The sequence below is a fragment of the Trachypithecus francoisi genome, unplaced genomic scaffold (assembly GCF_009764315.1).
Source record: "Trachypithecus francoisi isolate TF-2019V2 unplaced genomic scaffold, Tfra_2.0 Lachesis_group11, whole genome shotgun sequence".
Classification (NCBI taxonomy): domain Eukaryota; kingdom Metazoa; phylum Chordata; class Mammalia; order Primates; family Cercopithecidae; genus Trachypithecus; species Trachypithecus francoisi.
The window spans coordinates 52,710,785-52,725,506 of record NW_022681456.1 but is presented as its reverse complement, the minus strand read 5'-3'; the positions used below and the strand labels follow the sequence as shown (position 1 = coordinate 52,725,506).

At 40.0% G+C, this 14,722-nt stretch overlaps 1 protein-coding gene across 1 annotated transcript in view; it reads right to left on the bottom strand.

The window, feature by feature from the left end:
• Positions 1 to 14,508, bottom strand: part of LIN7A (lin-7 homolog A, crumbs cell polarity complex component) — a 151,650-nt gene extending 137,142 nt beyond the window's left edge. Inside the window, exon 1 of the mRNA XM_033221158.1 lies at positions 13,929 to 14,508. Coding sequence (XP_033077049.1) covers positions 13,929 to 14,010 — 82 coding nt within the window. The 5' untranslated portion in view covers positions 14,011 to 14,508. The remainder of the gene's footprint in view (positions 1 to 13,928) is intronic.
• Between the last annotated feature and the right edge of the window lie 214 nt (positions 14,509 to 14,722).

The following is a 14,722-nucleotide window of genomic DNA, read 5'->3' as shown; positions in this document are numbered from 1 at the left end:
ATAATTCAGTGTATATGAGCTGTTGTTATCCTACTCAAAATATGTTATCCTAAATTATCTGCATAATAACTGTTTTCTTCCCTAGAATATTAGCTCTTTCCCTAGCCTTGCCTTGGTACTGGGCACTCTTTAGGCTATCATTTACTTTACACTGAATGACTAAGCAAAGGAAAGAATAATCAAAGGAATGTGTCACCATGCAAACTTGGTGTCATGATTCCTATAGTAAGGATGAAAGAAGTACAGTAGAGTAGCAATATTCAAAGTTTTCATAGAGGGTAAGTGGCAGAACTGCAATTCAAATCCATATGTGTCTAAATCTGAAGCCCATGCATTTTTTCATTTATTGCATTGGGTAAAATCCACCCCTGGGGAGAAGAGATGGAGAATAAAATAATTATTGAGCACTTACTATGGACCTGGTCTAAGTGTTCTAAGTACTTGCATGTGTTTTCTCATTTGATATTTACAGTAACCTTATATGGCAGAGACTATAATTATTTTCAGTTTTACAGAGGAAAACTAAAGTACAGAAAGGACAGTAATAGGTCAAGGTTATATGGCTAGGATGAAGCAGGGATAGACAGGACTGGGACTTAGCCATCTGGATCCAAAGCTCACACCCCTAAAGCCACTTTTGCCTCTCTCAGCATCATGTGATGCACTGCAATTAAACAGAACTAAAAAAAAGTTAAAAGTCACTCTTGGTTATATTTACCCCATTCAATTATTTAGTACACATTTGATTTCTGTATATGATTAGCTTATATTAGAAAAATAAAATAAGACAGCTGAACATCTACATAAACTCTAATTCCTGTCCTAAACTATCACTGAATCTCAAAGGTCATCTGTAACAACTTTTACAAGTTGTCATTCTATTTTGCCTGTCCATTTCCACTAAAATGATGTTCATTAATTCCCAGAAGGCACTGCCTGAGTCTAATTTTAAAGAGAATAAATGTAGGAAATTTTTTCTTGAATAAAAAATGTCAGTTTATATCCTTCGCTCATTTACCTAGTTTTACCCTCTAAAACTATGCAATATTTGAAGACAAACCACTAATTCACCCAGCAAATGTTTGAGCAGATATCTTTCAATCACTGTGATAGGCAATGAGTACAGAAAGATATATATTAAAACACATATTTTTAGAGTGACAGCCATATAGAAGAAAATTTCAACCTCATGTGGTAAGTGTTCTAATAGAATTATTTAAAAAGTGTTAATTGAAGCATCAAGAAGTGTGTGATTTGGGGAAAGAGCAGGATGGCAAATTAGGTGAGTACACAGGACAATTTTTATTTGGACCTCTAGGCATCTCCAAGTGCTTCGTGCCTCTGGAGATACCAAAATAAACTGAGCCCTTGCCTCTTCATATAGCCTGAAGGCAGCAAACATTCTCTGTCCTTGCCTCTTGGCAGGAGGGTGGAAGTACATGATATCCAGGACTCAGCAAATAAATAATTATCATTGTTGGGTAGTTACAATATATCAGACCTGTTCTATGTGCTTTATACACATTAACTCATTTAAAACCAACAACTCTATGGGGTCAGTGCTGTTATTACTATTTTCCGTTTTACAGATAAGAAAACTGAGACTTATTCAAGTAACTTTGAGGGACATTGGAGAGCTATTAAGTAGAAAAGCTGTGATTCAAACCTAGGCAGGATGGGTTCCGGAGTGTATGTTTTTAAATACAGAACGATGTGACTTCCCAAACAATATAATACTCGAGAAATGACTTTGAGTGCAATAGAAACTTTAAGAAAATAGTATTAAAATGTCACTTTACAGTTTGCACAGTATTTTGCTTTCCATTATCTCATGTAATCCTCATGACAATCTTGTAACATAGGCATTACTGCCTGACTACCACCCTGTATCCATCTGTTCCATTCTCCTCTTTTCTTTCTTCTAGTTACTGCTTGCTGTTGCTTGCACCCTGCAAGATGATCATCTTTGCACTAGCTCTTTCCTCTTCTCAAAGAGTTCTTCTTCCAGATCGCTGCATGGTTGTTTCTCCTGTAACGTCACCTCCTTGGAGAGCCCTTCCAGAATCTCATGGTGTAGCTTTCAGTCCTATTCCACTGTTTACTTTTCTTCTCTGCACTTTGCTCTCTGGAATCATACTATTTGTTTACTTATTTAAATATTTTATCTGTTGATTTAACTAGAACATAAGCACCATCACTAACAGAGAATCTAACTTGTTTATTTCTGTATCTCCCTCCCTAAATATAGAGTAAACATGACATACAGAAGGCATTCAAAAATATAATTTTAGCTGTTCTGCTCCTATTTTCATTCCTATTTTTAAAATTCCTTCATTATAAGTTAGTTTTCCATCAATTTTTTAACTTATTATTTGAATATAAGGGATTGATTTATTTTTGGACATTCTTTAGAAACAGGACCATTGATTTGGGCATATGAAAGGTTGTATAACCTTAGCAAATTCACTAATATCATCTAACAGCTTTGTAGTTGATAATCAATCTGGAAATGATTATTTTGACAGTTTCTATTTAATATTTTGTTATTTATTGTTTTATAACATTGGTTAAATCATTTTTGTGCTGTGTCTGATATGAACAGAAATGTTCACTCTTTCGCCTCTAAATATAATATTTGAGAAACCCAGCACTTTGGGAGGCCGAGACAGGCGGATCACGAGGTCAGGAGATCCAGAGCATCCTGGCTAACACGGTGAAACCCCGTCTCTACTAAAAAAAATACAAAAAAAATTCGCCGGGCGTGGTGGCGGGCGCCTGTAGTCCCAGTACTCGGGAGGCTGAGGCAGTAGAATGGGTGAACCCGGGAGGCGGAGCTTGCAGTGAACCAAGATCGCATCACTGCACTCCAGCCTGGGCGACAGAGCGAGACTCCGTCTCAAAAAAAAGAAAAAGAAAAAATTGACATTGGCGGCATTTGATGCCTAGTCTTTATCAAGTTAAGGAAGTCCTCTATTTAGAGATTACTAAAAGTTGTTTTTTAATCAGATATTAATGTTTTCATCACACGCCTTTATCAATATATACTAAAATGATGTTTTTTTCTCCTTTAATCTGTTAGTGTAAAGAGTTAGGTAAACGATTTTCTTTTTTCTTTTTGTTTTTTTGAGACAGAGTCTCCCTCTGTTGCCCAGGCTGGAGTGCAGTGGCATGATCTCTGCTCACTGCAAGCTCCGCCTCCCGGGTTCACGCCATTCTCCTGCCTCAGCCTCCAGCGTAGCTGGGACTAGAGGCGCCTGCCACCGCGCGCGGCCAATTTTTTGTATTTTTAGTAGAGACAGGGTTTCACCGTGGTCTCGATCTTCTGACCTCGTGATCCCCCTGTCTCGACCTCCCAAAGTGCTGGGATTACAGGCATGAGCCGCCACGCCCAGCCACAGTAAATTGTTTTCTAATGTTGAACTATCCTACTTTTTTGGACACTGATGGTTCTCAGCTACACGAGATAGAACTGCCTTTAAAAAAGGAATGTGGAAATTCATTGGGTATTTTCAGTTAGCACAGTGTGATTCAAGCTGGCATTTAGCTCCTGGGAACTAGGGATACTAAACCTTTTATATGACAAATAAACTTAGCGCCTTAACTACCAATGGTGTCTCAGTTGAGAGACACTGCTAACTGCAAATTTGTTTTTCATCATTTTTTTTTAAATTATACTTTAAGTTCTCGGGTTAATGTGCACAATGTGCAGGTTTGTTACATAGGTATACAATGTGCCATGCTGGTTTGCTGCACCCATCAACTCATCATTTACATTAGGTATTTCTCCTAATGCTATCCCTCCCCCAGCCTCCAGCCCCCACCCCCCGACAGCCCCCGGTGTGTGATGTTCCACACCCTGTGTCCATGTGTTCTCATTGTTCAATTACCATCTATGAGTGAGAGTGTGCGGCGTTTGGTTTTCTGTCCTTGTGATAAATTTGCTGAGAATGACGTTTTCCAGCTTCATCCACGTCCCTGCAAACGACATAAACTCCATCCTTTTTTATGGCTGCATAGTATTCCACTGTGTATATGTGCCACATTTTCTTTTTTGCTTTTTATTTATTTATTTATTTATTTTGAGACGGAGTCTCACTCTGTTGCCCAGGCTGGAGTGCAGTGGCCCTGTGGTGCTATCTTGGCTCACTGCAAGCTCCGCCTCCTGGGTTTAGGCCATTCTTCTGCCTCAGCCTCCGGAGTAGCTGGGACTACAGGGGCCCGCCACCTCGCCCAGCTAGTTTTTTGTATTTCTTAGTAGAGATGGGGTTTCACCATGTTAGCCGGGATGGTCTCGATCTCCTGACCTCGTGATCTGCCTGTCTGGGCCTCCCAAAGTGCTGGGATTACAGGCTTGAGCCACCCTGCCCGGCCTGTGCCACATTTTCTTAATCCAGTCTATCATTGATGGATATTTGGGTTGCTTCCAAGTCTTTGCTACTGTGAATAGAGCTGCAATAAACATACATGTGCATATGTCTTTATAGTAGCATGATTTATAATCCTCTGGGTATATACCCAGTAATGGTATCGCTGGGTCAAATGGCATTTCTAGTTCTAGATCCTTGTGATCACCACACTGTCTTCCACAATGGTTGAGCTAGTTTACACTCCCACCAACAGTGTAAAAGCGTTCCTATTTCTCCACATCCTCTGCAGCATCTGTTGTTTGCTGACTTTTTAATGATTGCCATTCTAACTGGAGTGAGATGGTATCTCATTGCGGTTTTGATTTGCATTTCTCTGATGACCAGTGATGACGAGCATTTTTTCATGTGTCTGTTGGCTGCAGAAATGTCTTCTTTTGAGGAATGTCTGTTCATATCCTTTGCCCATTTTTTGATGTGGTTGTTTGTTTTTTTCCTGTAAATTTGTTTCTTTGTAGATTCTGGATATTAGTCTTTTGTCAGATGAGTAGATTGCCAAAATTTTCTCCCATTCTCTAGGTTGCTTGTTCACTGTGATGGTAGTTTCTTTTGCTGTGCAGAAGCTCTTTTGTTTAATTAGATTCCATTTATCTATTTTGGCTTTTGTTGCTGTTTGCTTTTGGTGTTTTAGTCATGAAGTCTTTGCCCATGCCTATGTTCTGAATGGTATTGCCTAGGTTTTCTTTTAGGATTTTTTAATGATTTTAGGTCTTACATTTAAGTCTTTAATCCATCTTTAGTTAATTTTTGTATTGTATTGAGTTTAATTTTCATCATGTTTTAAAACATTATTAACATGATTAATATACCAATACAGTTATTCTAATATTTTTTAAATAATCCCTGCTAGGGTATGGTGATTAGTGTTTTTCTACATTATTAATATTAAATAGTTTTGTATTTAATTTTCAAGGGAGTTTTTATAATATTTTGATAATGTAATCACACTGCTCATGGTGCATTATTATGTTGGTGCAAAAGTAATTGCAGTCTTTGATATTACCTTCAATGGCAAAAACCTCAATTGCTTTTGCACCAACCTAATAAATAAAGTCCTTAGTCTTTTCCAAATAAACTACTCTTAAACCAGATTATTCTAGTCATACACTAGTACAATCAATATGCAATCAACATTCTAATTTGATTCAACCTAATAAATGAAGGCTACATTCATTTCCTCTAAATTTTCTCTCTTTTATTGTAACCTGCCATTCAAGCTAGGAATAGTTTTAGAATATTGGTGTGGTTGGCCAAATTATGTGTTATTTCTCCTAGCTTAGTCACCTGTAAAGTTTATTAAAATATATTCTATGGTGCTCATTCAAAATATTGGTAACAGTGCTGAACAAGACCATGAACCAAACTTCCTAGGAGAAGTGTTTTCTACTAGAAATCCAACAGTGCAATCATCTACTTTATGTATTTCCACATTTTCCACAAGGCATCTGAGAGTTGTGTGGTCATCAATATATAATCAGACTATGGCATATGTCTGAACTTCGGCAAGGTCTACTCTTAGTGATTTTCCGTGTAGCCTCTGGGATCAGCACTTTCTTTTCTAAGTGCCAATATCTCGTTATTTTTAAAAAATATGTATATATATATTTTATATATATTTTAAAATACATATATGGGCCAGGAGGCAACAACAAATAGATTGCCCTATAGTTTCCCAAAACACCTTTGTCATTTTTTTGGAAGCCAGGTTATGTGTCCATCAGCAATTACTGCTCTTCTCTGTTTTTCCTCAAAAATGACTTTCAGCAGTCCCTCAACTATATTCCCCATTTTTTCTTCATTGTTGTTAAATAGGCCCAGCTGTGATTTCATGCTATTTTCCTCCATCTATTTTAAATCTTATAGCCATGTGTGACTCCCATTATTCTATCATTTTTTATTAAAGGTAATCCTTTGGTTAATTTAAAAACAAAAGATGTTATATTGAAATATAACTATCGCCACACTGGGGAAGTAAACAAAAATTGCACAAACAGTTAGACTTGGACTAGTTATATTGTTTCTAAGGAAAATTACCATCAATGAAAATCAGATACCCTAGTTTTCTGTCCAAGAGAGGTAGATACTTGAATATAACTACAAAATAAGTTTCAATCCCTCATGATTTTTTTCAAGTGGTCTTTGGGCATATTTATTTTTATTGGACAAGTGTTTGAATTCAGTTAGTATATTACTTAGCAAAATTCAATCTTTAAAAAAAAAGATTTCAACTGAATAAACTAGAAGTAAGGTATGGATGAAATTAATATAATTTTTAAGGTTAAGTTCACATTTGGTAGTGCAGAGTGAGTTCAAGTTAAATCAATTTTAATTTGTTGATTAGGACATAGTCCTGTCATTCATGTATTTATGGTTAAAAATTTAAAAACATAGCGTATACGTATGTGTGTGGAAGGGGGCAATTCTATAGCAACTCCACCCATTTAAAAAACCTTTTCAGTTGTATTCGGACGATAGCTTGTCTGATTCAATTCACAAGTTAAAACAGCAAAGTGAATGCAGACAATCGAATCAGGGCTATGACTATCAAAACCAACACCTCACATTCTTTTTTGACCCTGGAGAGCACTACACTTGTAGGAGCCAGCTACATACACACAGAGAGGCAAAGTGACATCCTAAGGTAGCCACTACTTTTGCATTACATTAGGTTAGATGGCTTTTGTTTTGTTTTGTTGCATTAAGAATAATCCATGACAGTAAGTCTTGCTAGGCCAATTTTATTCATTCATTCACTCATTCAAACAACAAATACAAAGAGAGTGCCAAGTATGTGCCACACAGTGTGCTGGGTTCTACATAAAGAAACCCAACATGGTCTCTGACCTGACAGAAAGTATATCCTCACAGGCAAATGTCACGACTTTAAGAAAAGAACCCTAAGAGATACTGGCATTGTGCATATAACACCATCTCTAATACCCAGGACACCTTCCTATTTGCTGGTACTCCCTAGATGTTTTCTTTCCTCCACTTAATAGCTAGGCCTTAGTTGTGATCCCTGAAATATAACACTCATAAGCAAGAGCATTAATTTCATAACTGACAGGAGTACAACAAATACATCTCAGGGCTCGCGTGGCTGACACACCAAACTAGAAGAGATTCACCAAATTTCTTTTTATTTTTGTAACCAAAACGCTTTAGAGATTTGGGTCATTCTCTTTGTAACTTTTAATTATCAAATAAAAAACTGGTTGGGTGCAGTGGCTCTTGCCTGTAATTTCAGCACTTTGGGAGGCTGAGGCAGGTGGATCACCTGAGGTCAGGAGTTCGAGACCAGCCTGGCCAACATGGCAAAAACCCATCTCTATTGAAAAATACAAAAACATCAGCTGGGCCTGGTGGTGTGTGCCTGTGGTCTCAGCTACTCAGGAGGCTGAGGTCAGAGAATCGCTTAAACCCAAAAGGCAGAGGTTGCAGTGAGCCAAGATCACACCACCACACTCTAGCCTGGGCAACAGAGCAAGGCTCTGTTTCAAAGAAAAAAAAAAAGACAAAACTCCAGGGGTGTTTTGTAACTATATAGTGTGAAAGGAAACACTCACTGATTTACAAAGAAATAAAAAAGTTCAGTTCAAAAAATTTTTTTTATATATTTGCTGAAGCCCAGAGAAAACATGAGAGAGCAAGGAAGCGCTTACTTTTTCATACAGTAAAACACATGTGGCTGCTGCTGTGGGAAGGATTTAGGACAAAACACATAAAATATAGTCAGCTCTCCTCTTCTCCACCCCTGATGGAAACACCAGGGCATACATCTTGAAGACGACATAAAGACTAACCTAATTTTTATTTTCCTTCTTCCTTAGTCTTTCTCCATGTCAAATTAAAAACAAACAAACAAACAAACTTGGAGTAAGAGAAGGGGCAAATCCCTCTGGAATGTAAGGAAAAGCACTTTTCTGCCAAATACAGATTTTATAAAAACCGGTGAATAAAACTGATTAGAAAAGCTATAGGCTGCCCAGGGCTTGAATTGGAAGATACATGAAGTAATAACCTCTGCCTGCCTTGAAAAGCGAAAAGGGAAAAGAGAAAAATTGTAATGTATCACAAATTCTATGACAAGTATGGCACCACATGGGATAGTTATTTGCATTCAATTTTTGTTCTTATATTTGTTTTCTATAAGGTTGAAATCCACAGAATAAAAGCTCTTGGTTTTATAGCAGATTTTTTAAAGGACAAAAGTTTGATTTGTTTTAAATGAAAAGCACACTAGGATTTGTTTAATCAATATTTTAAATTATGACTTATTTTAGAATCCAAGAAATAAAGATTTCCATTTACATTTTTGCAACTTGTCCAAAATGAATTTAATGCACAGAAAAGTTAGATGATAGTAGTGCCAACCTTGTATCTTATGTAAGCATTTAAATACAGATTGGAAGCTACTAATCATGTCATAAGGAAAGTATTAGAAATGTTTTAATTATTCATTTTTCTCCAAGAGTTGGTTTTGTATTATTCCTTCATAAGCCATGAGTATTCAAGAGCCATTTGGCTTAAAATTAGGGGAACAGAGTAAGCAAAAGTAGAATTTGAAGAGTTATTTTGTATTTTCTTCTCTGACCTTGAGATGAAATGTGAAGGAGAATGGGAGCTATCATACTTTAGAAAGTCCCTAAATCCATGCGGTCTTTAATTTCTGAAGCATTTCTATGTTCTTCAATATCCACGTGTTAAGTATCAAGGATTGCATTCCGCTTTGTTCCCTTGAGTTTAGCTGAAGGTCATTCCTGGTTTTAGAGATTAAAATCTGAGCAAACTAACCTCTGATGTAGAGAAGAGTTGCTATGAACATTTTAAAGTCTGGAAGAGAAGAATTCCACCCTAATCTCTTTATCAGTATCTTCTCTTTGTTACAAGGGTAAATGGCATATACTACTTTCTATATACCACTGTCTAACATAAAATATTGGACTGAAAATGAATATATCTCCTATTATGACCACTTGGATTCAACATGTAGATTTATGCATAGTGACATGTAAATTACAGTGCTCAGTATATTTCTGAAAATCTAATTATAATATATGATGTTTTAGTCTTGCAATACAAAGAAGCAAAAAGCTGATCTATAGATTTTCTTGGCGTATATAATTAAATTTCTACCCCAGGATGCATAATTAATGTGTTATTATTTCTTAGTAATTTCAATTTTTGATCATTTTCTTGGTTATAAATGTATAAACTGAATGACAGACAAGTTGTGACTGTGGACCTGCTTTTATGTATACTCTTCACTCTCTCCAGAATCTTAAGGATCTTATTAATCTAATATACCAAAACACAGTTTAAATTTTGCTTTCTCAGTGAGCCTTCCTCGACCAATGCTAACCAAACAGGCCCTTCTCCATTTTTCTCTATTCCAGCCACATGTTTATTTTCTTCAGAGCACTTCAAATTTTCCACTAATCTGAAATTCTAGTTATGAGTTACATCAACTGACCCCTAGCTACCAACTTCACGCGTCCCATTTTTTATATTCTTCCCTCTCTCACTTTTTCACACTGACCTTCCTGGATGTTCCCAGTATGCACAGGAGTTCCCCCTGCTGAGGACATTTCTCCAGATATCTGCAACTTTGTCTCCTCACTTTCTACAGGGCCCTTCTCAAATGTCACTGACTCAAGAGAGTGTTCCTTTACTAACACATCTAAAACAGCAGCCCCCATTTACAGCACTCTCATTTACCCAGTTTTATTTCTTCTCCTTGGCACTTGTCGTTGTATATGTATGTGTTCATTGTGTGACTCTCATTAGCATGCAAATGCCATTAGATTTTATTTATTTTGTTCAGTAGCACTGGCACAGTGTATAAAGCAATGTTTGGCATAAGTCTGGCGCACAATACTTATTTGTTAAATTAATTAATTAAGCCCTTACTTATCATCCATCTCTTCCATTAGACTCGTAAAGACCACAAAAGCAGAAACTTTTGTTTCTGGTAGTCGTCTAGCATCTTGCATATAGTAGGTGATAAATGAATATTGAATGAATTAATATTTGCCTCTGTGTGTATTTTAATCTCCCTCTTCTAGTAGGTTCTAATTACAGTGAAAAGTAGAATTATATCTTTTTATCACACCAGTGTGTACCAATCCCATAATAGGTTCTGGCTTATGATAAGTACTCATTAAGTGGAGGATATCAAGGACTAGGACCAAAGTCAACAAGAACTTACAATGACCATAGCCACCCAGAGCCCTTTACAGGGTTGATCTCAGGTCTTAATGGCAGATCAAAAAGAGTTTTGGATAGGCACAGAGCCATGAAAGTCTGAAATCACCTTGTTCATCCTTTTGGGGCCCAGCCTGGACCTTGAAAAAGCTTACTTCCCAGAGCAGACCCAAGAAGCTAGGTGTAGACTTCTGAGTTTCTTACTTTCAGATGTATCTTTCAAATTTGGAAAGCAGTAAATCTTAATTTTGATCCCTAGCTTTGATTTGTTTGCTTAAAACGTTTGCCCTGAAGACTATATCCATGTATGATGTCAAAGGGTAGCAAACAAAAAGTAATTCAATTTTAATATAAAATTTCCACTAAATAGAGCAACCTTGAAAACATCTCTTATCTTCACTTTTTCATGCTTTTTCATTTGTAAAATGAAGATACCAAAACATAACTAGCAGCTCTAAAATTATAGATTATACATTCAGATTTGCTGGGATGCCCTTGGAAGGCTTTGTCAATCACCTTCTTCCCTTCTTCTCCTTTGCCCACCTGCCACAATTTCTCTTGGTTAAATATCACAGTTTTGGTGAGCTACTGTTACTGATGGGAATCCATCAAGTGTATAAGGGGAAGGCTAGGTTGAGAATCTCTGGCCTATGTTATCACTATCATCCTTTCCATGGCCAAAATACTGTGAATCTATGAAATGCACCTCAGTTCACTAGCAAATCACTATATTTTAACATTGCTTAAGTTACTGCTATCCTGAGTTTACTTACACCAACTAAACATTAATTTTTTATTGTACTGTGAGTCAGGGACTATGGCAGACACTGAGAATTCAAAGATGAATTTAGAAATGGTCTCTTCCCTCAAGGAGTTCCATCCAATAGGGAGACAAACGCAACAGAGTGTGATAAATGCTTTAATGGGGCCAAAGCAGCAAGTCAATTTAAAGCACATCAAAGGGTACCAAAGCAGCCTGGGAGAGAGGTGATCTGGAAAATCTCCCAGTAGGTGACCAAAAACTGAGTCCTAACTCTAATTAATTGAATTACAGACTGCTAAAGCTGCACAGTGTTAGAATCATCTAATTCAAACTCCTGATGTGGCACAGAGAGAATCTGATGTCCAAAGACGCTCATGTATGCAGAGTGAGTATCAGAGTTACAACTGGGACCCAGATATGTAATACTGGGCTGCCTCTTTTAAAATGCACCTTTTTTGCAGGGAAACTTTTAGAACCTTTTCTTTCATCAGTTTAATAATGAAAGTAATCAATCATATTTTAATAAGGTACAGAGAACAATATTTATATTGGCTTTATGCTCAGTGGTGATGCCAATAACCATCATCTCTTGGTTATAGATTTTTCATGAGCTGCTGGTGAATTTTTTCAGACCTATCCACAGGGCAAACCCTGTTTGCCTCCTGAGCTACTCCATGGACGTAATCACACTCAGAAGGACAAGCAGAGTTTGGTTGTGAACAAGAACAAACTTTAAGAATAAATCTTAGTCCGATTTAGCACCTCCTCTCAACAACTGACTGAGGCATCTAAGGGCTAAGGTAAAAACCAAACATTGAAGTATTTTTATTAGTAGTAGTAGTGGTAGTATATAAAATGCCCCAAGTATGCAATCTTCTTGGAGTTTTTGCTCCTAATGTAGTCACTTGATTTGGGATGTTTAATGACTGTGATTTTGTAATGGGACAATATAAGAGCGCATCACATTAAAACATAAATACTTGGGAAGCCCATAGTTTCTGATAGCTTGCCATCTGTTTAGTTCTTACCGGCAATGGATTTATCCTGCTTAGCGCAGATGATGATATTGTGGGTAAAATCATGGATTATACAATGGATTTCTGAGGTCTTTAACTACTGTTATTAATTTTGCCAGCTTGCAAATCAACATTTTCTAATAGAAAATCAATTACATTTTATTTTTCAACTCTTATCCTAAGAAAGGTTGCTATGGGCACCACAATACATCTGTTCTGGCGCCGACAGATTGCGTTAAAGTCACCCACAGTCTCTTCAAATTAAAAACCTCAAACTGAGTTCACTGGCTTTGTCACTGTACTCCCAGCAGGATGCTCTTTTGCCTTGCCCCACCGTTCAGTTTAATCCTCTAGAAAGAAAATTTTTAGAGGTACATCGGACTAAATCATTTTTCTTCTGAGCACACCATTTCCAAATGGCCGCCCAGGGTCCTAAATCCGGCGGCTGCGGAGAGGGACTAGCGGGTGTCCTCCTCTGCAGAGCCGTGGGACTCGAGCGCCTTCATCACTGGACATTGGAAGCCAGGAAGGAAACCCATACACTCAGGGACAGGTATAACCCCGCACGGGTGCACTAGCGAGGCCCTGATCGCAGCAGAGGTCTCCATCCCTGAGCTTGGTGGGGGCGTCCTGGGGAGGAAGAGAACACTTTCCCCATTCCAGTCAGAGAGCAGGACTGACTGGGTCGCAGGTCAGAAGTTGAATTTTAACCCGACCTGCGCTTTGTCCCCTCGCCTTCCGCAGCCCGGGCGCCGCGGTGGCACCGAGCTGGGAGAGGACGAGAGAGGCTGGCGGGGGAGAAGCCGAGAGTTGCTACCGACTGGGAGCTGGCGGCGGCGGGAGCAGACGCGACCCTCGCCGCTTTCGAACGCGAAGCCGGGGAGAGCCGAGCTCGGCTGCTGGGGCTCGGCTCCCCAAGCTCTGCCTTGCCCTTTCGGCAGAGGGCAGCTCCCTGTCTGCTGCAGCCCCGCCACTGTGCGCCCGGCCGCCCCGGGGTGCGCCCAGCCCGCCCTCCGAGCGGCCCCCCGGACTCCAGCAGTTGGACCGACCCTCGCCCTCCGGCGCCTGGACAAACTTCCTTCCTCCCGGGCCCCCGCGCCGAGCAGGCTGAGAAGCGGCTCCCTCGCCGGTCTCCTCTGGGCTCTGGCCGGGCGAGCTTGCTCTCTGCCCCTCTCCAACCCCGAGCCCCTGGCGCCTAGCCGTCCCCAAGCAGCAGCTCCAACAAAGCCAGAGGCCCAGAGACGACCCGGCGAGGGACTGGGAGTGGCAGCGGGGACCCTAGAGCCAGAAGGAGGCGTCCCCTCGGCGGGGCGAGTACAGTGGGAAGGGGCAGCGGGGATGTAGCGGGGAGAGAAAAGGGAAGAAAGTGTCCTGCTCTAGGCGCGAACGTCTTCCTGGCTCGCCCTCGCTCCCCTTCTCCCCCGGCCCGAGCGCGTCCCGTTTCCCGGTGGGAATTGGCAGGCGGGGAAGGGCGGAGGGGAGAGGGGACGCGGTGGCCTGGCTAGCTAGCCGCTCCCTTACCTCTGTCCAGGGTGAGCGGCTGGACCACTGTCAATGTCGCCATGTCTGCCGTGGGAGCCGAAGTGACGCTCGGCTTCAGCATCAGCAACCGCTCGTAGTGAGAAAAAAAGGAGGAGATTGGGGGCGGGGGTGGAGAGGGAAGACGGAAAGGAGGGGGAGGAGGGGGAAGAAGGAAGGTGGTGGTGGTGGAGAAGAAAGCTTGGGTGGGTTGGTAGCCAGATGGAGACGCAACTGTTCCGCGGCGGCAGATCTTTCAGTTGCGGTGCGGAGCTGAGCAGGTATCCGAGAGCGACTGCATCGCCGGGCTCTGGGAGGGAAGGCTCTGCCCTAGAACTTTGCTATTCCACCCCGAGGAGCACTGGGTGGGTGTAGCTGGCGGACTGCTTTCTTTCAACTTTCCACTCTAATAAAATGGTCAGAATATACGTGTGTACATGCGTGTGCGTGTGTGTCGGGGAAGAGAGATGGAAAGGGGATACGGGGGAGGGAGTGGGAGATGAGTTTTCTCAGATTAAGAGAAATTGCCAATCCAATAATCCCATCCCCTTTAGAGAGAAAATGCTTCAGTGTCAGAAATGTTTGGGATGTAATTACATTTGCGGTTAATTTCTGTTGAAGTTTTTCGGAATGTTGACCTATAACGGCATATAAAGATAACTGACTAAAGGCCAGAGTTCCATCAGTAGATGTTCATTTAGGATCTGAGTATATTGCCTGGGGAATAAAAAATAGCAAACCTCTTAAAAGTGCTTCAAAATAAAAAACATGTAGGTAAGTTTCTATCCCTAAGTTTT